The sequence below is a fragment of the Cystoisospora suis genome, assembly GCF_002600585.1.
Source record: "Cystoisospora suis strain Wien I chromosome Unknown contig_1850, whole genome shotgun sequence".
Taxonomy (NCBI): Eukaryota; Apicomplexa; class Conoidasida; order Eucoccidiorida; family Sarcocystidae; genus Cystoisospora; species Cystoisospora suis.
Genome location: NW_027154650.1, coordinates 24,558 through 48,270, shown reverse-complemented (window position 1 = coordinate 48,270; position 23,713 = coordinate 24,558). Strand labels below are relative to the sequence as shown.

Below are 23,713 nucleotides of genomic sequence, written 5' to 3'. Positions count from 1 at the left end.
AATACACTCAACAGATAGATAGAATTCTCATTGTGTGTTTATCCGTGCATTCACGTATCTTGTTTTGTGCTGATTTCTTGTAGTCCTCCAGATAGAGCTGGAGATGCTGGAGAAACAGCAGAGGCTGAATAAGAAAGAGAAGAAAAAAGTGGCAGCAACTCTTGCATCTGAGGCCATGTGCGATGTTGTAGAGCATATAGTCGATGCTCGTTTGAAGGAGGATCTTCTCGTATCCAAAGAACGTGATTCGCAGGGCAGTTTACAGTCCGCTGATACTTCTCCCCTCCCTCATAGTCCTAAGACACTGTCAGCCGATCTGAAGAAGATTAGCCCAGAAAGGAACACCATGAAAGGAAAAAACGCCAGTTCTGAAGAAGGACATGAACTTCAACAAGTAGACGAGTTATCTGCATCTCATCAGGCAGCTGTTCAGAACAGAGATCCTGATAGAGAAGAAAGCAGCACATGGAAGAGCAAGAGAGAGGGCTCTCCTTTACGAAAAACGGTGAGCCTGTGGCGTAGGCCTTCAAGTAGTGGGGAAGATAAGACTAGTAGTGCTTCGACAGAGGAAGTTCAAAGCAAGAATGACGAGGCAAGAGGAAGGAAAAGAGAAGGTGAAGATGCTACTGATACTCCGTTGACCGGTGACAGTTTGACTAAGAAAGGGAACGAAGAAGATTTGCATTCGCCGAAGAATGATAATAAAGATGATGCTACAGACAAGAAAAAGAGCAGTCTACAGACACTTAGTGGCAGTGCCACGTCGTCAGAAGAGAAAAGTAAGAAAGAAGTCACGGTATCCGGTACACATGATGAACAGGGAATTTGTTCTACTGGATCAAAGGCAGATGTTATGGCAAAGGAAAAGGAGAAAGGGACGTCAAAAGGTGGCGCAAGTGCCAAAACTCGTGGTAGTAGTGCTAGTAGTCAGTTACAGTGCTCACCTCTTTTACACCGGGATGAGGTTCTAGAGATCTTGAGAAAGAATGGAGACGAGGTAGCTTGTACAGAAACAGAAGAAGTTTGTGCTGAGTGTTTCGCGCATCAGAGACTCTTACTTCAGGTAGCGGAACAAAGGCAGCACTTGCAGCAACTCGCTCTTGAGGCGTTGAAAAAGCCCAAGCAAGTTCCTGATAACTTACGTCACTGGACGGCAAGAGGATCATGGAACGAGTTTGATGAAGAGTAATAACCAATGAAAGCTACGCGATACCTCTTCTTTCTTCACGGTGGTCAGGTTGAATCGCCTTGTGTGGTTGAAGCTGTACCGGGGGACGCGTGTAGTTGGCGCTTCTTCGGGAGTGTGGCGGGGAGTAACACTACCGCTGACTACCGGTAGTGGTAGCGCGAAAGTAGCACAAGTCCTAACAGATTCTTTCCTTTCAAAGTGTCTTGCACAGCAGGGCGGGATACAGTGGTGAGCAGTTAGTCTGGAGATGGGAATTCCTGCCGAGCAGGATTGCAGGGCGACCAAAGTATTGCAGTGGGAAAACAGGTCTTGTAAGTTTCTCGTTTCCTTCAGTGCGGAAACTTGGCGTGGTTTGGCTATTGACGTGCCGATCTTGGGAACCATGAGCTGCGGAGACATTCAGGAGAGAGGTTGTTCATAGAAAAATAAACTGCGCGTATCAGTGGAATGTGGATCGGCGATGCGACGTCGCTTGAGGACACTTGTGTATAGCAGGTGGTTCTTGCTGCTATCCAGCAGTCCTCTGGGAGCGACAGTAGGCTGACGTGGTGTAGAGTGTGCCTGTCACGGGCAGTGGGTCTTGTTTCGGTGATAGAGGCCTGCAGGCATGGTGTCTTGATCGGGGAAGCCGGTTAGCAGCAAACATTTGGTGGCAAGAGTGGCTGTGCATACAGCTACTACGGCTGCGAAGTTTGGGGTGTAGATTGCCTCGCAAGTTTGCTAGTTATCAGTTCTGTACGCCGACACAGGCTGTGACCCCGGGTGTGTAGCAGTTGCGCAGCTTTCGCACGGAGCACACACCCGTTTTCTGGTGGTGTAGCAGCAGTCGTCAAATCCGTGCACTCGGTAGAGGCGCTGTTGTGGACGGACTCTTCACGAGTACTTCTGGGTCCAGGATCTTAGAAAACCGCAAGGGGACCGAGTGTATTTTGTGCAGCTTTCGCCGACCGTTTTACTCTTAGCGATACTGAGGCGTCCTATTCCAAAATGATGCAAGCAAGCGCGACCGGAGATCTACTCCGGCGAAGCGTACGGGGAAAACAGGCGAAGCGGCAGGGCAAGCAGCTCGCGGGCTGAAGCTAGTACAGGGATTGAACAAGGGGTGCCCAATAAGGCCGTGTCGCCTGCTTTTGTCCTGCGTGCTTTGCCGCCCTGGACAGGAGTGCAACAGGATGCGCTCCAGCCCTCGTTATTCTGATAGCTCTTAGGAGTGAACGTGGTGGTACTGCGTGTGAAAGCTTTCCTCGTTGCACCCGGGCGAGGAGCCCTTTTGTAGAGCGTTTGGCATAAGGAACGCGTTCTCGCCTGTAAAGTCTCCGGAAGACTACTAAACCTCCCCGTCCCTGCAGTCGCAGGGTTGTCACCTTAACAGTGACGTAACAGCTATTGGCTCCTGGTGCAGTGGTGTTTACAAAAAAGCAGCTTCTGTTGTGGCCTCGTTCCACGTTTCAAACATCTTTGTCTGAAGGAGCTTTGGGCATGAACCGAAGGACTACCACACGGGCCCCAGCATCTGCCGTGCCTGCTGGGCTTGTCTTCATTTTGGTTGGAGATTCTTCGGAGTCTTGCTTGTTAGCTGCAGCGAAGAGAGGTGCCAAGCCGAAGACCGGGTGGCTCAGTCTTCACCTGTTCTCGAGATTAGTACTACCGTGCCGCAAGGCTCCACCGCCGCGCGTCGCCGTACTGAGTGCATTTGACGCCACACGTTAAGCAGTCGTCCATCCGATTTCAGTTCACTAGACCTCTTCTCAACTTTTGAGTGTTCGCGCTATGAGCGGCGACCCTTCCTGCTCAGGAAGATCCCCGGGGGTATATCTCTCTCCTGCGGTTTCTCACTAGCCCAACACACAGAAAAACCACAGTGAACCCAGTGCCAGACCCTTCGTACCGTATCTACAATCCCGTGCATCATACGACACCCAGGCATTTCTGTGACTGGGCATGAAACGGTGGCGCGAGTGGTGACCCGGGTGCCATTGCCACTCAGATCTGTAGCAACATGAATCCATAGAGAAAATACCAGACTCCCAAGTGACACGAGTCGTATACGTCTCGAACTGCAAAAAAGACTTACTCCCGGGCCTAAAGAACAAAAACAATCACTGTCGCCCAGCCAAGCGTCTGGGTTTCTCTTGCTTACAGTAACGATAACGAAGGCTGCAAAGAAAGAAACTGTACCTCACCGCCTCCGAGGAAGGCAGATAGATAGACAGGTCTCCTACTAACCAACAGAGCTGCAAAGACGATAATACGACACATATTTCTCGGAGTTGGTGTTTTTGACCACTGTTACAGCACTTTTGTGACGAAGCATTGTTTTTTCTCTTCTTGTCCGTCAGTAGGCCTCCCCAGAGCACGCGGTACCCAGAGGACTCGGCCAGCCCTCCCCACAAGACCCCCCCGCCCTTCTCGATCTAGTAGCTCCACCAGCCATCGTCATCGTTTGTTTGACTAACGCCCTTTTCCCTTGGCATGTTCTGCAGCGTACCCATGTATCGATCCATCATCCGTCCCTAGTGCAACTTTGCGCAGCCTTCTTCAATATGATGTCATCGTATGTGGAGTTGTTCTTCGTTGCGTTGGGATTCATGCAAGTAGGGAGAGGGGGTAAGTGGCTATCGAGTTTGCCTTTGTGTAAGAGCGTCAATTTCACTGTAGCCCCCGTTCTTTTTCTCATATATTCTTTCTGTCTTGTGTTTTTTCTCATCCGTCCTCACTTTTCCCTCTTCGCCGTCTGAAGCCTTCCCCTCCCCTTCCCCGCTCCGCTCTTCCGAATTTTCTGGAGTGACCCTTCACTCGTTGCCGTTCTTTGGTCTTCCTCTTACGGTGGTAGTCTTCTTTTATTTTCCTCGACCTTCTTTCTCTTGAGCTGCCTCCCTCGTATTCACGATGAGGCCTCTGTTTATGATGGGACATTCACGTCCGCTGACGTGGGTAACATTCAACCGTGATGGAGATCTTCTCTTCACCTGTGGAAAGGTACTTTTTCAGCATCCAAATCTCCTCAGAAACGACAAATGAACAGCAATATACCGTCTTCGTCATATTTCCTGTGTCTTTTACCGTCTGCTCTTCTCTTCGATGCGGCTAGGCTCATCCGTGTTCGTTCTTACGGAGTTCGTCAGTACTTACAAAGACTTCTGCGAGTTTCGCAACGTCTCATGAATTATGTTAGCAATTCAATTCGTTTTTCTCCTACACAGCGTAGAATCGTATTCGTCTCTTTGTCTTTAGATGGCTAGCTTCCGTGTTTTCACCCATCCTTCGCCTTGGGGTGGGGCGGAGGGTGGCTTTCTTTCTTCTCAGTTTCTCTACTCCTTGCGAGCCCTTCCGAGGTTTCCTATTCACCTGAAAGAACGTACATACAAGAGTGATTATTCTTCCTCTCTATTTAGAGGAACGCGTGTAATGTTCTGATCTTCGTCGTACACAATGATGGATCGTTGCGGAGGGGCGGTTCTTTCTCCGTTGAATCGTCTCTCTCTGTACACTCACTGGACTTTTTCTCTCACCTTGTCGCCCTCGGCAGTACACAAGATAGACAGAACTGAAAGAAGTGATTTTCTTCACACCATCACAAGAGAGGACGCGGGAGAACAAGGAGAGTTCAGCTAAGCTTCTTGTTCTTCTCACCCTTTGCTCCACTTGGTAGAAGACCGTTTCGTTCAAACCGTTTCCTGCCCAGCGTGCCCCTCTGGTGTCCGTTGCCATCTCTCCTTCTACCACATACGTCCTTTTCTATCACATGGTTTCTGGAGATTTATTTCTTGTAGAGGAGGGGGGGAGGAGCGATGTTTCTTTTGTGATGCCCTTCCTTTGTGATACCAAGAATAGTACACAGTGAATTCGCGTAGACATCATTCCGAACTGTACGTACACTTGACAGGTGTCCTCATGGATGCATGCGCATGTGTTTACAAGCATGGCATCCAGATAGAGACGGTGGGAGTATCGGAATGGACAAGGGAGGAGTTCGAAATGACATTGCGTGTGTTCTGTGCATCTGGATTATCATGATACTACGGACTTGCCTTTCTAGTGCTTCTTCATGTCCACTGACTGATAGGATGTGCTTATATATATCTTCTCATGCAGGGTGGTAGATTCCTCGTATGTCTTCATGAGTCATAGGTTTCGTACAAGACGTTTCTCTTTGTGCGTTTCTTTCCTGTGTGTTTGCCTTCATTTCAAAGGACGCAAGACTAGCTGTCTGGTGGTCTGAGAATGGAGAGCGTATCGGTGAGTTCTTCACTCTCCTTGTCTTGGTTGTTCTTTCCTCTCGTTCTTTCTTTCTTCCCCTCTATATATCCATTTCCATACTACGACATGAAGCGAAGAAGACGAAAGGGGTTGCTTCAATTCGGTCGGCCACTCCTCTGTAGCAGATAGATGTATTATCGGTCATACCTAAGAGAATATCGACGTATGTCATACTGTAAGGGCGACGCGAGCGAGATGGATGTCTACTAATGTGGTTGGCTCTCTTGCTTGTTTGGTGAGTCCATGTACAATAGAGATGAAGTTATGATCTTGATGTCTTACAGAGCATGTAGATACAATACACGTAGAAGGGTGGGGTGCTGTAAATTCTCGGAGACGTGTGAATCGTCTGTCGCCGGCGCGTATGAAGCGGAGGGTCTTCGAAATGAACGGGCTGCAGGAAGGCCAAGTCTCCATCTTTGATGTTGTTTTGGGACTTCCAAGAATGAGGAGATAATTGAGAGAAATACGTCTTTCTATATATCGCTTCAGTCTGTCCTTGGATCTATCTGTCTATCTGCTTATCTTGTATATCTTTAATCGATGGATGTATCTCTTCATCTGTCTGTATCTACATGTATCACTGGCACATGCACTGTGTTCATGTCATGCCTTCTATGTGAATGATTGCTAGGCACTTATGACTGCGGCAAGGGTGTGGTATGGAACTGCGACTGTACACTCGATAGTAAGAAGCTTATCTGCGCTTCAGCTGATCAAAAGATTATGATCTTCGATGTCACGACTGGTGCTATTCTTCATGAAATCCCTGAGGCCGGGCCATGCAAGTAAGTGAAGATAGAGAGAAAGAAAAGGAGATGATACGATGATACCTAGGGGGGGGGAGAGAAGTTTTCGAAGAGAGCCGAGGTGTTTTTCTTGCCCCATCTGCTATCGCAGAAGGAGTTTTGTGTGTGGGCTAGTCTTCCTTTTGATGTCTTTCAATGATGAAGGTACTTAGCATATTCGACTGCGGCAAATAGTATGATCTTCGCTTGTTTCTTTTCATAAAGTGACGTTCTATGGCGTGCGGATGGCATAGAGAATAGGACGGACATTTATGAGAGGTTGCCTCTTCTTGTCTTCCTCTTCTTTGTAGACAGAGATATGGATGTGCGCGTAGGATGTGCTTGTACATCTACATGTAAGGGAGTGATACAACTGTGTTATTGTCAAGTGTACATACACCTGATAACCTACTATGAGGGTGTGTCTGTTCGTAGGGGTCGAGTAGGAACAAGCATGTTACCGTCAACGAAGAATACAGCAGCAGGCCTGTGCGGTGGTGGGGGTGAAACGCGAGTTCTTTTTCTATTCGCGACTTCTTGCTCGCTGCCTTCTGTCAGCACATTTTCTATCCTATGTAAATATATATATATTCTTTGTGCCGTACATGGGTACTGGTAATTTCATTTAGCTCTCTCTTTCGCGACGGCTGTACATCAAGCACAACACACAGACAACTCACACAGACTATCACTCTTCATGCGCATGTGGTGAATGTGTATCTGTATGTAGATTCATTATCTAGATATAGGTGTGTACATCCAGTAGATGCATCCATATGTTGCGAAGACTGTGGTATCTATAACGGGAACTGATTGGGTGTTGTTCTTCTTCCTTTCTCTTGATTCCCTTGCGTGCGAAACACCCTCAGGTTTGTAGAGTGGAATACGAAGCCTGATGAACAGAACAAGTTTGTTCTGGTTCATGATGCCTTTGGTGCTCAGTCAACCAAGGCGATTAAGGTGTGGCAGGTGAGAAGTACAGAAACGCATACATTCACTTAGTTTAGCAGCCGTCAGGATCCACACACATATCGCACGTAGATTGGGTTGAAGTCCCCTTGTTGTTGGCTTGTATACAAGTGGTCTCTAGAATGTTTGAAGAGATGGCTATCAGATGAAGAACTCTCTTCCAGGTTGCCTCCTCTCAAGAAGAGGTGGGTATCATACGTACAGGAGATAAAGTGTGCGGACATCTCTTTCCGTGGACACAGCTCTTTGGTCGAGGGAAGGCTTCATTACCTGGTTTTTCTGCTATACACAAAGGTATATCTATATCTGTGTAGATGTAGCTATACACGTGTTAGTCCTGTGTGTTGTCGAACTGAATGAAGATAGTGATCTTTTGTCGCTGTGATGGTCTTTTGTGTTCTTCTTCGCGCGGTGTATGTACAGATTGGCGAGGATGGAAAACCACGGAGGTTATGGTCTCAGACCGACTATGCTGGGCGTTGTGTACAAGTGCGTTGGGGGCCATACGACGAAACCATCATTTCCTGTCATGAGAACGGAGACATCATGGTAAGCATTCCTCCTTTTTGCAATGAAGTCACCGTGGATGTAGACAGAGAGATGATACGCCAGATACAGACGTATATAAACATATATGTATACATGTAGACGTATCTACGCGTACACGTTCATATATGTAGGGTGTGTGGAGTCATAGGAAGATGAGATCTCCTCCGTAGAATGCTTGTTGGTGTATTGAGTTGCCTTATACAACTGCCTTCCCTACTGAATCAAGCATGAACAGGAGGTGGCAGGGGGGAAAGAAGACCGGATACAAGAAAAGAGATTCTCGATGTACGTGTGTGTATGACTCGCGTTTGTTTTGATGTGAGACGTGAAAAAAGGAGGAGGAGAAAAGGAGAAAGTGAGCTGAGAGGGGTGGTGGCTGGCTCAAGCAATCATCCTAGCTGGTCCTAGAGTTGGTCAGTACGAGTAGCAGGCGCGGGGAGGCGCGATGACACTTGTACTTGCTGTATTTTCATGATTCTTTGGAGATCCGACTAGGAGTCCACAGAAGAAGTGGTGTATTGAGGACGACTAGATAAATAGGTTAAACTCCGGGCCATCTATGCTGATCAGTGTGTATAAAAAGGACTGCTGTGATTGTGTGTGAGGGTAGGTGGTACAGTTGCATCCAATCTCTTCAGTCTTCACGGAAACTATATAAATAGATATGTACGTCGTCGATGCTTTGCATACATGCTCTGTCGACTCTCTGTCTCTTGTCTTTGTATACGTTTTTATCCGCTTTTCTTCCTTCCCTTCCTTTGTTCTTCACGGTGGTTTACCATGCTGCTTCTTTTTTGCGTGACAGGTGTGGAATGCGGAGACAGGAGAATACATCAATGAATTTCGCGCACACAAACAATTCATCACGTGCTTGAGCTTCTCTGAGGACAGGCTTCTTATGCTTTCAGTACGTTATCCCTAGACTCTTTTTCTGCGTTTCTCCAGTTGCCCTGTCTGGTCGGGTCACGCCTCGATATGACGACTGAGCTTCTCTTGTATGATGGTTGATCCCTCCTAGTCTTTGCTTGCGGAGTGAAGTGGTGGTGACAGGTTTGAATGCTTTTAGCTTTCTATGCGTTCTTCCTGTCTCCTGTCTTTGTAGAGTCTTAGGCTTTCTCAGGGGGTAGGTATCCATCAACATACAATACAGATCATCTGTTTTCTCTTTATACTCCTAGCCAAGCTCCTTTGTCCATCTTGCTTCGTGCGATAGTAGTAGTAGTAAGAGGAGCGGCGTTCATCTCGTCTTACACATAGATAGGGGTGAAGCCGCCTGACTACAATGATCTCATCTTCGTTTTTTATACAACTGTTCTCAGATGCGTGCAGAGGGTGATTAGGGTAGCAGAACTCTCATACCTAGTGTACATACTCGGATCACGAGACACAGCTTCTAGAGTTTCCTGTATATCAAGCATTCTGGTTTCACCTCCGATGTGAAGATTGTTTCTTCCTCTCTTGGCAAGAGAATTCTGTCTTTGCTGCGCTTTTTGTTGTAAGGTGTCATGATGGATGATGTCTGTTTTTTACTTCCTTTCAAAAGAAGAACTGCATGAGATTCTACGTCTTCTCTTTCTTCTTGTCTCGTCACTTGTCTGTTCTTCTCTTACACAGAGTTGCTCAGACGGAACAGCTAAGCTGTGGGATACAGTCGATTTCAAGTGTCTCAAAGTAAGGAGGCGGGAGCAAGAAGGTTGCTTAATCGTTGCATAGCTGAACGAAGACAATTGCGACATCTATGATTGTCTTTTCTTCACTTCCTTCTCTTCATTCGTTTGCTTCTAGTGTCCATTACAAAGCTTTCGGAGCCAGACCTGTACCTTTTTATAGGAGGTACTGGTGGTCTGTTACCAGCCATGCAGACAGGAGAAGCATTCTCATACAAGTCCTGTAGACGCCGTAGAGGCAGAGATAGATATATAGAGATACATGCATGTAACTGTATAATCCTTGTACGTTTGCGTCTCTTCTTGGCTTCTCAGCTCAACTTAAGGAATTCTCTGTTTACAGCTTCGTACCGATTTTTGATAGGGAGTGGATCTCCCGTCTTGCCTTAAAGGGTGTGTGCACACATACGCATATATGTGGGTATATATCTACATAAACATGTATCGGATTTTGAGTGTAGATGCATATATGTAACCATACTAGGGATACTGGCTAACCGCGACTCTGTTGCCCTTACTCATTCAGTTACATAGAGCGATGAGTTAGAAATGCAGACAGGCAGGAGAGAAAAGAGAGGAGGAGTTAGCTGAACTTCAAGGTGCAGCAGGGTTGAAACGGGAGGGATCTGTAGGATGGATGTCTTTTCTCGTAGCCTAACTAATACAACGTCATATACTATGAATGAACAGAGATACTGGAGCCTGGTTTTACCTTACTGTTGTTGTTCTTTTTCTTCCTTGTCTCTTCTGCGCATCTCTAAATGTTGTTTTCTGTCTCTTCTTTCTCTTTCGTGTGATGATAGACGTACCAAACGGACCGCCCTTTGAATGCGTGCGGAATTTCTCCTCGATTCAACAAGCAAGGAGACGAACGAAAGTGCCATGTCATGCTTGGAGGAGGACAGGCCGCAGAAGATGTGACAACGACAGGTATGAAAGGAGGGGGCGTGAGGTGTCGTTTCCTGACTTACCCAGGAAGAAGACTAGATAGACAGACGGATTAAAGATAAATTAAAGATAGACAGATAGATATTGTCAGGGACCTGTTAAGTATTGGAGTCCGAATATGTGTGAATGAGAAACTTAGGGACATTATTAGGGGGGAGATTTCAAGCGTAGTGATGAAAGTGAAAGATTTGTAGTTTTCCAGTCATTAGAAGGTAGCTATACACGGTAGTTCATCTGTACTGTTAGATGTGATGCTCTTGTCTTTTTTTCCGGAGGTCTTTCAACTGGAATGAAGTTTTTCATTCCAGATGCGAATGTATCTATTGAAGTTCATGGGCGTGTGCTGTATGCACAGATATCATCACAACGATGAATGGGAGGGTGCTACTTCAAAAAGATAGATCGATTGTTGCGATGTGTTGACACGGTATTGTTGTGTGGTTACAGCTAGCGGTGAAGGGAAATTCGAGGCTTTGATTTATCATATGGTATATCAAGAAGAGCTAGGAAGTTGTAAAGGACATTTCGGTCCATTGAATACTCTGTGCTGGATGCCTGATGGGAATGGGTACGCATCAGGAGGAGAAGACGGTTACGTGAGAATCTATCATTTTGATGAAGACTATTTCACAGATAAGTTTGAACCTTGAGCTGAGAATATTGCCTGGCCCTCTTCCTCTGTCTACTCTGAAGCGAATCGTGCAACCAAGTTCATGAAGAAAATTGATTGAGGCTCGTGCTTATCCCCACCATACCGAACCGGGGACTGTGGAATCTCTCAGTCCTTCCTGGCGTTTACTCACTGTGTCTGGTCTCTCTTCTTTCTTACGTCGCTGTCCTTCGATTCCTTCACTCCGTCCGCTGCACTACCCGCCCCTTCCATATGTCGGCGTGAGAAGTGTCTCTTGCGCCGGCAGTTTCCACTGCTGTCGGAGGGCTTTGCCCAGCACTTCAAAAAAGTACTCGTGTATATATATTTATCTACATATGTCTCTGGTGAACGATATTCGAAGTGACTGGTCGTTTCTGGCAATCGTAGGCACGCCGTTTGCGTGTTTCTGTCGCGTGCTTACTTTCTCCTTTCTCCAAGAGCGTCTTACTCTGCTTTCTTATATTGCTGGCGATATATGTGCTATGATCCCATTCCCTCTCTGTCCTACTACTAGTATACGAGGTTATCTGTCATTACAAGATCAAAGCTGCTGGTCCTTCGGCTGTTAAGAAAGACTGAAGAAGATTCTTGGAACGAGATGGAAGAAGACGGCCTTTTGGGTCGCGGATGGAGGAGGAGCGCGTTACATGATAATAACGGTTGCTCCTCGCAGTTCGTTAGGATATTCTCCGTGTCGATGCAGCAACTAGTAGCTGATTGGGTTTGTTCGAGCTGTCGCACACCGTCAGTTTGCTTTTATTCGAGGTCTTCAGAAATTGTTTACTCGCCTTCGCTGGGCTCACGTTCCACCCACAGAATTTAGGGTGATCCATGAGCATGTGCCTTACGTAGAGGACAAAAGAGAGATGCTTCAGTTTCGCACGTTCAGGGGGATCCTTCAGCCGCCTATACCCTCCCCCCCAGCCCCCGCGACTGGGCAGTGGTGTTGTCTGTCGGCGGATACAGACGTGTTGACCTCGACGAGTCCACTCTCATGAGAACTAGACTAAGCCTCAACTAAAACTGGAAGTGTACTACCGCCGCAAATGTATTGCGGCCAGCTGCAGAGAGGAGCATTTAGTGGTCAGGCGAGAACAGCACTTCGCCCGCTACTTCATGAGAATAAAAGAGAGCGTCAAAGTGAAGATTCTTGACTACTGTGACATAGGGCACTATGTCAGAAGCAGTCAATTTTAGCGCAATGCCAGTGCAAGAGGAAAGCTCGTGGAAGTGTCAGGGATCCGCGTAGAAACCAAGAATCTGTGTGCCCTTGATAACGAAGTGCATGAGAAGGTTTGTGAAGATCTCCAGCTGTCTCTGTCCCCGCGGGCGGAGAAAATGCAGTAGCTTCTACGACACAAGCATGTCGACCGGGTTTTCAGTAGCCGGAGTCTGGTTAAGAATAATCACAAGAGAATCCTGCTTCATCGAAAAGAATAATATTTTCTTTAGATAAAAAAATTATTTCATATGAATAAATTATTTTAGTAAAATTAGTCTTTTTTTTTGCTAAAAGTTCAAAATAAACACTAGGTAAAATAACGAAAAAAGAAAACCAGCTGGGGCTTCCTCTACCGATAGGTAGGTGATCGAATGTCATGGCGCGAGCAGATAATGCGGTCTGCGCACACCTGGACCTCGGTGTACACACTCGTTCTTCTGCAAACGTTCGACAGAAGCGAGGAACGCCAAAGTACTCTCAGGTTTCTTGCATGTCATGAAAACCTAGCTGCCCTGCACTGAGGGCTAGTTTGGCTATCGAAGCGATCTGTCAGTCCACGACTAGTACCTGTGAGTAAAGACTTTCGAGTAGGGAAATTGCCTGCCTACGAAGACCTAAAGCCCTTGACTGGCTTCAGCAGCATCCTTTGACCATTTTTGACCGATGCCATCGAAACTGGATGTATCTAGCCATATTGCTTCGTCGGGCAGGTAGACGGGCTCTTCATCTTCAAAACGCACCTGGGCAGTCTCTGACAGTCAGTCTTCGCGAATTTCCTTGCAGAGCGAGTCAGGTACACAAATTCAGGAAGGAGCCGTTAGAATCCACCTTGTCAGTTCGCACGAACGGTCTGCTTGGCCGAGTCGCATCCTCTCGGGATTAACTGGTCGCGCCTTCGTCCCTAATGAGTTGCATCCTCTCGGGATTCACTGGTCGCGCCTTCCTCCCAAATCTCACCCCAGCGGTGGTGCTGTACATGGCCGGAAACGTGTGAATAGTTACGCTTACAACCGAAAAGTGAGGCAGTCATCGAGGGTTGCGTTTTCTGTCGTCCAAGAAAACCCACCATCGTCCGGACAATCACGGCTGTCATCGGTTCCACATCGATAAGAAACATGTGAAGATTCGATCCCTCTCATTTGTCTTGCCGCGACCTGTTCTACCTTCCATTGTCCCTTCCTCCTCGGCAGATACCTATGACTATGGCCTTGGGGTGCCACCTCATTCCATGGTGCAGCCGGTGGACAATCTTCCTGTTTCATGTTGCCGCAGCCCCAAGAATACTCGCCTGGCTCTGTCCTTCCTGAGTCTTCCGGTATTCCCACGAATCTCACGCACATCTCTTTGGCTGGAGAATTCTGGCTGGTTCTGTGGCACGCAGAATTAAAAACATGGCAGCTCAGTTTAGGGTTTTCACCTCCCAAGATCTCATCTGGGGGTCCCCAGACCCCTCGCCGTGCACCGAACGGCATGGATACAGGAATGTCGCTCGAACTACGGATAGTACCCTGAGAGCCACATCCGACACCTACTACCGCGGAGGGCGAAAGACGGCTGTCGTCACTTCCTCGACACCCATGAACGGGTACCAACGCGTCTGGCCGCTTGGACTTGACTGGCTTTTGTCCTGCACTTTGCACAGGCGAAAATGATGTCGAACTCCGGGGATCACTTGGCGTAAGTCGCATGCTGCGACCTTGACGGTGTAGCTGGGACTGCAGGGCCTCAACTCGACTAGGGAGGAGGGGCGCCTCCTCAACATGAGACTGTTGCAGCATTTTCTGGTCGGATGGCTGGTCAAAACGGAACAACCGATCGACTCGCGGTAAGCCGATGCGGCAGAAAAAAGACTCAAAAAAAAAGTGCTGAAGCACACAAAGCGCGATGAACACCCAGACAGCTACAGTCTGACTCGGATGGGAAAACGCATAAGCGGCAGCTTGTGGCGCGATGCCCACGCCGTAGGGAGGCGTCAAGCCTGCCGTGTCCGCAGCTTCTCCCCCAAAGCTCTTCAAGACTATAAGGGAATCACGGAACACGGGACTATCTGTGGCCAGGCCCGTAGGCGCCGGAAAGAGGTAGTCGCCCGCCGATGCTTTGATTTGCACGAGCGCATGAGCACCAGCGCTGACAAGGTACGGTGCCAATACAGATGCGACGACTTCTGCGACTCGGGTCATGGAGTATGCCAACCCTGCGTACGAGAGAGGGACGGCCATGACGAGGGCTTGGCTTTGGCCGATTCGATAGCTCGCCAGAGCAATACCCAGAGCAACATGTGAAGCAGCGATCCACGATCCACCTGGTAACAAAATTGGGAGCAAAGAACAAGATATCGTCTTTACATGGATCAGACACGGGCAGTGTAGAACCTGGAGAGCACGAGAGATTGACAGACCGATTTCCCGAGAAACTGAAACGGGGCAAAGGAGAGAGCGTTTCGCAAGTTCTTTTCTTGTGTGTTTAGACGATCGGTAACAGACTGGTTGGAATTGTGGAGCCTTGCGAGACAGGGCCACCGGGGCGAGGAAAGAACGCCAGAGGGCTTTGTGTTCCTCGGCAGATCGGAAGGAGCTCGCGAAGAAGCAGGGCTTAACCTCAAAGCGGAACCCTGTCCTGCTAAGCAGATTCCTTCTGTAGGTATTCAGAGTGTGATTGACCGCAGCCAGTGAGGAGAAAGACGTGTACTTCGGTGGTTAGCTTTGTCGTTGCACCAAATACTGGTTTGCGTTGTGAAAGCCCACTTGCCATTTCCCTCCTCCGGATTATCTGTAGAATCATCCGTGCATCTCCATATCGAAGTACTGCAAGCTGTTGTACGTGAGAGAGTGCGAAATGAATTCGCGTGGCACGACTGCGCGGCAGCAGAAAGTCCACTCAGTTCCAAACGGCAACAGTACAGGGGTAGAAATGAGCATGTAAAGGAAGGCAGCAAGGACTTTCCGTTTTCCTCCAAGGAGAGCTCACCGATAAGTGTCAGGAAAAAAGCAAAGGCAACAGTCATTGATGCCATTGCCCGGAGGTTTTGGTGAGGACAGCAAGACACAAAAACCGACCCTAGAAGTGGTGCTGCGACGGCTGCAACTGTCCATATTCTCGTTTGCGCGGAGCTGGTGTAATCTGAAAATCACATGGGGCAGTGGAATTCGAAGGCACGAAGCATGAAGGCGACTTGGACGCCTCCTCCACTTGTGTTCGGGGAAAATGCAATACAAGTATGTTGAGCGATGGGAAGACCGACGAGGAAATGGAGATCCGCAGCATTTGGTAGCGAAGCTCCGTCAGAAGATCTGCACTGCCAAAGTGTCAGCTCGACTGTGTGCTCATGAACATTGAATTAACTGCATTGCAGTCAACAGTGTCCTTGTTCAGACAGATGATGGAGTACGGTGAAACTGAAGCACTGGATGGACTATACAGGGTAACCATAGCACTCAGGACGAACCAGCTATTATCCGGGTCACCACGAGTAACTGACGATTTATACGGCGCAGTATATGCTCCATTTAGTGAGTCTAAAACGGAGCTCGAGTCACCGCCACCCGAATGTGCAAGGAGCATGCTCCATTCTGACGGGTTCACGGGTGCGGCAGAAATGGCAACTTTCTCGGCTATTGAGGAGGTGCGCCATGCCGTGTGTCTTAGACAGGAGGAAAAGTCTTTTGTCACATTTGGAAGTAGCAATATCGTACGCTACAGCGTTGTTCTCCAAGAGTTCACTACCGGTTTCGCTTACTTATCAGAATTGTATTGCAGAAGTGCCCGCCAACAAGCCAGCCTGTCATGGGCATTTCAGCAATACCCACGTCATGCCCAAGAATGGTCTCCGTCGACATGCCCATTGCCGTCACAAAGAGTGCGCTAGAAAAAAGAAATTTCCACATTTCGACGTTCGCAAGCCGGTAGAGGGGAAGACGGCCTCGGACAAAAAGACCAGGGATGACTCTAAGGCAGCCAGTTACGGACCACCGGCACTGCTTCTCGATGATGCCTTCTGAGAGGAACGGAAGAAAAGGAGAGACGACTCAGCAGTGTACGAACCGAGACCTCATAGCAGGACCCTGCGCCACCTTCACATATGAGAATGGAATAGCCTGGCAACATGAAAGGAGAACTCTTTCCTCCTTCATCCCAACTAAGGTGCCCGGTTAAGTGAAGCCTCTATGACACACCGCAGTTACGAGTCAGGTCGCACCTTTTCAGGGGGCTCACCCCAAACATCTGTTGTCTCAAGCCTTGATGCATACCGGATTGTCACTTTGCGGAACTGACTGTGAGAAGAAACAGCCTGGCGGATAGCTGTCTACGAATCCCTTCCTCACAATTCATGGCCGCGTTAATGTAGATTTCCTGTAGAACAGGAACCATATGGGATGTCCACCTACCGTAGTGTGACTGTAGCCAGCCCGTGGAGCCATCCTGACACCCAGCCAGGGCACCGCTCCTGTACCCCTCGTGAAGAAACAGGAGCGCAGCGTCGTTCGAGGCGATAGGATGTACAAAGCCGTGCAGCCATGAGCTAACTCCGTCGGGAGCGTCCGACTGTTGGTAATTCGCGTAGGTTGGGAGGAGCTCTCCGTGTTTGGACGCCACAGACACGTATAAACCGGCAATAAGAAGTACGAGTACAATACCGCCGACGATCGAGGCTACGCTGAAGATATGAAGGAAACTCCATAACGGAGAAGCGAAAAAAAAAGGATTTGTCAAGAGTTCTTCGGCGACTTTTGTTTCCAGAAGAGGACCAGCCCGGAGGTGGCGCACCAGACTGGCAGACATAGTATGGTTTCCAGTAGTTGATAGAGGTGAAGACGGAAAAACAGGGTCATCGAGTTTTTGTGCGATCAGTTGTGAAAGAGTCCACTGACTGACAGCAAGTGACCCGAAACGACTACTCATCCACAACGCGTAAGCAAGTGGGACATCTTTAGGCTCGAAAACGAGAAGGAGAACGACATAACAGGGGATTTCGGCAAAACTAGCGAGAAAGGCGCAAACACTCCCCGCAGTCACCATGATTTCCGAGCGGCTGTTCAACCCATAGCTCCACAGCACTCCCCCGACAGACAAGAGGCCGCCGCCGACAACAAGAGGGATCCCGAAACCTAGAGCGTCCGTCAGACTGCCAGCATACATCGCGAGTACGACCAGCACTGTAAGCCCTGAAACGACAGGGAAGACAAGAGAGACACCCTCCTCGAAGAAGCTTGAAGTCGGTGCCGCTGAGCCCTGGCTGACTGCGGTGAACTCCGGAAAAGCCTCAGGGAGCTGGTGAAGTGGTCGGGAAAAAACTGGGGGCTCAGCATTCTGAACTGTTAGTTTCCCTCCTGTAGCAACCGCCTCGTCAACGGATCCGCTGTCGGCGATCACACTCGGAGAGCTTGAAGGTGCAACAACTTTCTGTCCCTCAGCCTCTGTCTCCCCTAACCCGTCTCCTGTGGAAGTATAACGATCTGAAGAGGACGGTGCGACCGCCCTTACCGAGGGAAACTGAAATGAAGGAGTCTCTGGGCCCGAATCGTACAGCTCCCAGAAGCCCGCGCGGTGTACTGGTGCTTCCACCTGCTGCGACTGGTTGGTCCGGAACTCAGCCCCGGAGAGCGGCGGTGGCCGCGAGAGCGTTTGAAGTTGGTAAATGCACTGCGTAAGACCGAGAGCAAGTCCGGAGAAGACGCTAACCAGAACGAGAATAGTCCACTTCTGCTTGCCAGCTCCGCTGCTCATGCCGGCACCAGGAGGTACGGGGCAGGGAGAAACCGGTCGCCTGTCCACCGGCATCATAAGCAATCAGACATAGACAGTGACCGAAGTGGCTTAACAATTAACTGCACGAAAACGCTTGCGTTCCTCAACAAAAACGCACTCAAGCCTTCTCTGGTCAATCAGCCCATGTCTTGTGCCGCGGAGAGAAGACGGTAGGTATGATCTCTGCAGCACACGACTCCCACGAAAACATAGAGCAGCCAAATCCAAGTTGTGAAACTCTTGTTTTCAGTAAGGCACTCCTGGCGGCTGTGATCTAGTGTTCGTGAGTTTTTCTCTGGGGTGCGGAGAGCCGCGGAGCAAGCTAGCAACACGGCTCGTTGCATGTCAGCTAGCGTGGACCGCACTTCTTCTCTCATCTCGAGGGATGGACTTCAATAAATGGCTTTAGTGTTGGCGAGAAACGCAGGGATAGTGCTGAGGAAGGTCAACTTTTTGCTAAAGTTGAATCCCCATACCGCCCAGGCCTCTTCCTTGTTGCACGACAAGCGCAGCACCTCCCACGAGGAATATCCAGCTTGTCTAGCCCAGAACCCCCAGACAAAATTTGTCGGGTCGGATTGCCGTGGAAGGACGCGCCAGAGTAGACTTACGTCCTTCCCATGTATCTGATGTGCAGCGCTCTCAGAACTGTTCCGCACCGGCCTCCTCCGCACGTAATGACTCATGGTTTCGGCTTTCCGTAGAACATCGGCGCGGCTTGTCTTGCTAGCTAGCTGTAAGCAGTCCCGGGTCCGAACACAGAAGGACTCCTGGTCGGGCTGCGGTCTCTTTTTTCCTCAAAACAATCCCGGACACTGCGGGAAACAGTGGCTGCCTGAAGCCCGGCTTTCCGCTTCCCCGGCGCCTCAGGACGGCTTTTCTGGAAGAGACCCCAATGCAGGCAGTAGTCGGGTGTAAGACGGAACACTAGAGAAACAAGAGCACAAGGCCGGATACTCTTTGTGCGCTCACTTCTCTTCCTGAGGTAGGGCCTGCACACTAGGGTCAAGCGTGTCAGAAGATTTTCTAGAAGACGCTGGTCCTGCGAAACCCTTCGGAAGTAACGCGGCTTGTACCTGAGGCTTCATCTCTTTGCCGCTACGGGAACCCCATGCGCTTGTCCTCTACAGTTGTCACAGGAGTCAGCGCCCCCGCCTGTGGTGTCTACCTAGCTAGTGTGCTCTCGCGTGCTGCATTGAAAATTCGCTGTGTAATGTCATAATGGGACTGACGAGATTTGAAGTTTGGTATTGACGATAACCTCTCAGAGACTAGAGCCTAAATGCAGCGGACGGAGGTCAGCCGCCCCCACTACCCGTTCCACCTGCCGTCCGGCTGGCTCGTCGAAACTATCATAGGCCGGAAGGCGAGCAAGTGCAGAGTGCCGAGTGATACAGGTGCAAGCGAGAGGCTTGAACTAAGGGAACAGAACATTTCTCGGTGCAGAGGAAGCAATACCAGCAGAACGGCAACCACGACGCAGGGGATTTCAGCTCGAGCACGATGGAGCAGATTAGCCACGGTTGCGCTGGTAAAACATTTCAATTGAAGTAGAATAGGCAGAGACGCTATCTAAACCACACTTGCGCGGCAACGACACGGCACTGATGTATGCGGCGCTGGTAAGAGGATCAGAGAATAGTAGAAGTCTCTGGGAACCGCTGGCAGGAGGCTCCAGGAGATCAAAACAAGCGATGACCGAAAAACGTTGCAGGGAGCCATATTGCGTCATGCGCAGCCAGGACAGAGCGGCCTTCGTTTGCAGGCTTGGGAAAAGTGCGCGTAGGAGAAGCTCGGATTTGAAGGGATAAACGGCCTCGCTTTGGTTCTGCTATAGTGCGACCCTGAACGTGTGTCCGCCACTCCCCGCCGAGGGGAATCGAGCGGGGTGTGGATTGCTGAGCAGACAAATCTCTATCCTTTGAGTCCGTGGACTCGAAGGACCCTCCTCAAGAAAACGTCTTACGAGTTTACCGTCTCGCTCACGGAGTGGTTATAAAGATCTACGTGCTCTTGCCAACAGCAACACGAAATCACCCGCGAAACAATTTCCATCAGTGCGGTCTTCCAGTTGCCCCCAGCGGGTTCTGCAGAGGTGACAAAGACGCAAGGCCACCGAGAGCCGAATGATGCCTTTGTATTCGCCGACTTAGCCGCCACAGGTGTTCCTCTTGTCCGTTGATTCGCTCCTGTGCTTCCTCGAAGTCGCAGAGCAGCTGTTCCCTACAACCCAGAATGCCGCTACTTTTGCTGCCAGAGAGAGTTGCCGAGCCCCCCCCCGGCGACTGCCGACACACACTTGGGCCTTCCTCTTTCAGACTTGCGCACATGGTCTTTTGGAAGGCACCAGGCACTTCTGACTCCTTTTTCGATTTTCCAGTGGTCGCGTCGGCCTCTGCCTTCTGGTTGCGGTTGCGCTCGGAGCATGGCTTTTCCGCCCGGAAACCACCGGCGTGTGCAGCATCATCCTGTGGCTGGGACTCACGGAGGCTCGGAGATCTTCGGCAAGGCCGATCCGCTGCATTCAAAGCTTCAGAATCAGCTGAGGCCCAGCTGGTGTCTCCGGGCCGCTGAGGGGATACCTCGGCTCTGTTCGCAGCTGCCTTGCCGCTTTCGGAATGACCAGTAGGTCGTATTCGGCTCGCCGCATTTACGGAGTCATTCTGGCTGTAGTCATTATGCGCAATCTGTTCAGCCTCCATCGCACTCACCTCAGCTTCAACCGCAGGGTACGCGGCTGCCCGCGCTCCGAGCTCGCTAGTTCCCCATTCTGGGCTTGAGTAGCGTAGTTCAGAATTGTCTCGATCAAATCCGGTCACGGAGGGGCACGCCGGACTTGGGTCCCGGCCGCGCAATACGGCAACTCTCCCTGTCCCGGCAAGATTCTTATCGCTGCGGCTTGGGGCGCTTGTTGAGGTTCGCTGGACGCTTGACCCTCTTGATACATAGCGGCTTAGACAGAGGTGCCCGGGTGATGTGGCCCAGTCAGTTTTCCACTCAGTACTCCACTGTCTACTCGTGTGTCTCATATTTCGGCAGACTGGGCTGGAAGTCCGTTCACTGAGCCAGTTTGCGTTGTAGCTTGCTCGGACAGCTGCAGACGGGAGGGTGGGGTCATTCTGCATTGCAGGGAACATGAGTGACCTTGTGAAAGGGCTGGAAAGGTGACAGGCTGTGGTGGTCCGGGGGTCCCAGAGACGGGATTGATCTGTGGCCGGTGCTCCCCCACCTGTGCCTTCAATATCAGCAAGGTTCGCTATCGTCGAAGCCTTCGCGGGCAGAGACCGTGAACCAACAGATCCCTCACTGCAAGACCGGTCACAACAATACACGGGGCAGCGACCGAAGACGGGGCTTCCTGGGGCGTAACCCGCGTTTTTCGCGCGGCAGTTCTTTGTCGCGTTTGTAGTGAGGTTAAATGCCTGAGAGGCCAGCACGCTTTCTGCGCGGCCGTATGCATCTTCTGGCCACCTCGGCCACTCCTTCGGACAGCCTAGGGAGTAATCTTCTGTTCCCAGACTTGTCTGTGCAGGTGCTAAGGTGTCACGAGAGCTGAACGCCCCGTCTCCCGGCCACATTCTGTCCCACCTCCTCTTGCCAAGCACACAGTCTTTTCTTGTATGCTGGTCAAAAGAAGACGCATCTCCTTTGTTGGCCAGCCTTTCGGACAATGCCGAAGCTGAACACGGGGAGTAGGCCGCCATTACGCTGCTTCTTCCGAGCACTGCTTGTGCGTTGCGTAGAGAAATGGAGGCTTCGCGTACTAAAGCAGCAAAATCTGGCTTGTCGCACCCCGCCTCTGGACACCGGGACAGAAAGTCATGAAGGGGAAGCTCTCCTGTCCCCGTCGGCTCCAACTGGTTCCGCTGATATCCGGGTGAAGTTTTCTCATGTTCGGCTCTGTCCGTGAAGAGGCGGCGTGACTCGACCGTTCGTTGCAGGGACCCGCTGCTGGGAAGAAGCGCGTTCTCGGAGCGCGGTGATGGTATTCTTGTATAGGCTTCCGCGAAGCTTCCCGGCTTACGAAGAGACGAGTGGCCACTGCATAGTCTCGCACCCATCCTGCTGCCTTTTTCACTGAGCGCGTGGCACGGAGTGGACCACACGGGTACTGCGGGCAAGACGCACCTTCCCAAAACCTGCTCATCTTGTTGGCACGAGTTGGCACAGGTACTATGAATGCGCCCCCTGTCATCACATAGTGGTCGGCGCAGTGGAGACAGCCACAGCGTCCCTCTTATGTTCTCGGTGGAACCGCGTGGAACGCTGTGAGCGGGTGCGCGCTCCCGTTCATTGGGTCTCGCTGCACGAGTATCTCGGGGGCTCTCCGGACTGGCGAGCAACCGTAGTGACAACATCCCGTCTGAGGGGCTGACGAGGCTTGCGTGGACCCTCGGGGTTCCTCGGTCATTGTGTGCCTTGCTACAGGGCTGCCGCGCTGCTTGTTGCTCGGACGGCGCGGGGCATGTTGGGACTGGGCTCGACGCCTCGGGTGGGGGGCGTTCCCCGTGTGCGTCTCTTGAACTGGGTGACTGCAGATCGCGGATCTTGCAGTGATCCGACGAACTTCCTAGCGATACGCTTCTGCGGCTGCTTGTACCATCGTTGGATTGTCGACACTTGCCGGGAGGTTTCAAGAGCTCCTGATCTTCGGATCCCAGCCGGTTTTCCTCTTTTGGCCTTCGCCTCCTCGTCGACCCTAGCAGAGTCTGGGGGGGCGACCTCTCGAATCTTCTCCGTGACACCTCGCACGGCACAGCTAGCTCGGATCCTTGGCGAACCCGATTCTCTGCTTCACATGCCGATTTGCTCGCAGGACTTCCTCTGTCAAGTCTGACCACTCCCTTTTTGTTTTTTTCAATGTCTGGTTGACGCTGTGGACGCCGGACTAGATCGTCGAGTCCCGGGGAAGCGTCCCCCGAGTCCTCCCCGTGTGCGTTGATCTTCGTGTGTTTCTCGAAGTCGCAACTTTTTAAAGTAGATATAGATGCACACTTACTTTGGAGACACGCATCTGCTGGCCTGTTAGGGGCCCCGTCATACTCCGGGCCTCGTCGGGCGGCACTTGAAGAGTCACTTAGTGGGGCAGACCTCTTCGGGGCCTCTAGTTTCTGATCTGCGGCTTCGACTTTGCTTCGGTGTTCCCCTCGTTCATGCTCTTCGTCGTCAAGCGACTGGACAGAAGGACCGCGTCTCTCCAGGGTAATGGGCGACTTTTTTTGTCTCCGCTCCAACGGGGAAGACGAATGGGACCTCGTCCCTCGCGCCTTGTTCTGTTGCCGTGCTGAGAGTTTATCTTTCTTTACTACGCCTCTATTTCCTTCAGTTTGCAACGGGGGACACTGCGTGTGCAGCTTAGTTTTGCGATGACTCCGCGAAGCTTCGCGACTCGGCAGTCTCTCTCTCTGTTTCTCCTGCGGCATAAACCGACCTGGTGGGCCTTCATCGGGGCTCCGAGTGGAAGGGCTCCGGGACTTCTCGTCTGCTTGACCAGATATAGACGCTGTTTGGTTTTGTGAATGCTGTCCAGGCATGCTATATCGGTGCCGTGTTTTACGTGAGCTTTTCTGACTTCCCTGATTGCTTTCAAGAATTTCATGTATCATGTCATTTGGACCAAGACCGCTTCCCAAGTTGTCTGCTCCTTTTGATGGCAAGCCGCATCGGGACTCGAGGTTGCTGGTAGATTGACTTCGACGCTCTTCACCGTTCAATTTGTTCTTT

The 23,713-nt window shown here is 50.5% G+C and overlaps 3 protein-coding genes across 3 annotated transcripts in view; 2 read left to right on the top strand and 1 right to left on the bottom strand.

The window, feature by feature from the left end:
• The window catches only part of CSUI_004103 (tbc domain-containing protein), a gene marked incomplete at its 5' end in the record, with an annotated part of 9,708 nt that extends 7,097 nt beyond the window's left edge, over window positions 1-2,611 (top strand). Inside the window, one exon of the mRNA XM_068064298.1 lies at window positions 84-2,611. The remainder of the gene's footprint in view (window positions 1-83) is intronic.
• Window positions 2,612-3,678: 1,067 nt separating this feature from the next.
• Window positions 3,679-11,360, top strand: CSUI_004102 (eukaryotic initiation factor- delta subunit). The gene is made up of 10 exons (XM_068064297.1): window positions 3,679-4,168; window positions 5,383-5,428; window positions 6,084-6,237; window positions 7,107-7,206; window positions 7,630-7,755; window positions 8,561-8,662; window positions 8,858-8,878; window positions 9,370-9,426; window positions 10,226-10,352; window positions 10,818-11,360. Exons 1-10 carry the CDS (start codon window positions 4,079-4,081, stop codon window positions 11,018-11,020), a joined length of 1,026 nt encoding a protein of 341 aa, XP_067923728.1. The 5' UTR covers window positions 3,679-4,078; the 3' UTR covers window positions 11,021-11,360.
• A 1,199-nt stretch (window positions 11,361-12,559) lies between these two features.
• On the bottom strand, window positions 12,560-18,215 carry CSUI_004101 (uncharacterized protein). Its single transcript, XM_068064296.1, has 4 exons — window positions 16,630-18,215; window positions 15,981-16,238; window positions 15,212-15,364; window positions 12,560-14,546 (listed from the first exon to the last, which is right to left on the bottom strand). Exons 1-4 carry the CDS (start codon window positions 18,023-18,025, stop codon window positions 13,249-13,251), a joined length of 3,105 nt encoding a protein of 1,034 aa, XP_067923727.1. The 5' UTR covers window positions 18,026-18,215; the 3' UTR covers window positions 12,560-13,248.
• Between the last annotated feature and the right edge of the window lie 5,498 nt (window positions 18,216-23,713).

Coding starts and splice junctions, on each gene's coding strand:
- CSUI_004102 (XM_068064297.1), top strand. CDS start 4,079: ATGAGGCCTCTGTTTATGATGGGACATTCACGTCCGCTGACGTGGGTA. Junction 4,169..5,382: donor TTCTCTTCACCTGTGGAAAG/GTACTTTTTCAG, acceptor TTCATTTCAAAG/GACGCAAGACTAGCTGTCTG. Junction 5,429..6,083: donor TGAGAATGGAGAGCGTATCG/GTGAGTTCTTCA, acceptor AATGATTGCTAG/GCACTTATGACTGCGGCAAG.
- CSUI_004101 (XM_068064296.1), bottom strand. CDS start 18,025: ATGATGCCGGTGGACAGGCGACCGGTTTCTCCCTGCCCCGTACCTCCT. Junction 16,239..16,629: donor CTGGCTACAGTCACACTACG/GTAGGTGGACAT, acceptor CGTTCCTCTCAG/AAGGCATCATCGAGAAGCAG. Junction 15,365..15,980: donor CTGCAATACAATTCTGATAA/GTAAGCGAAACC, acceptor TGTGATTTTCAG/ATTACACCAGCTCCGCGCAA.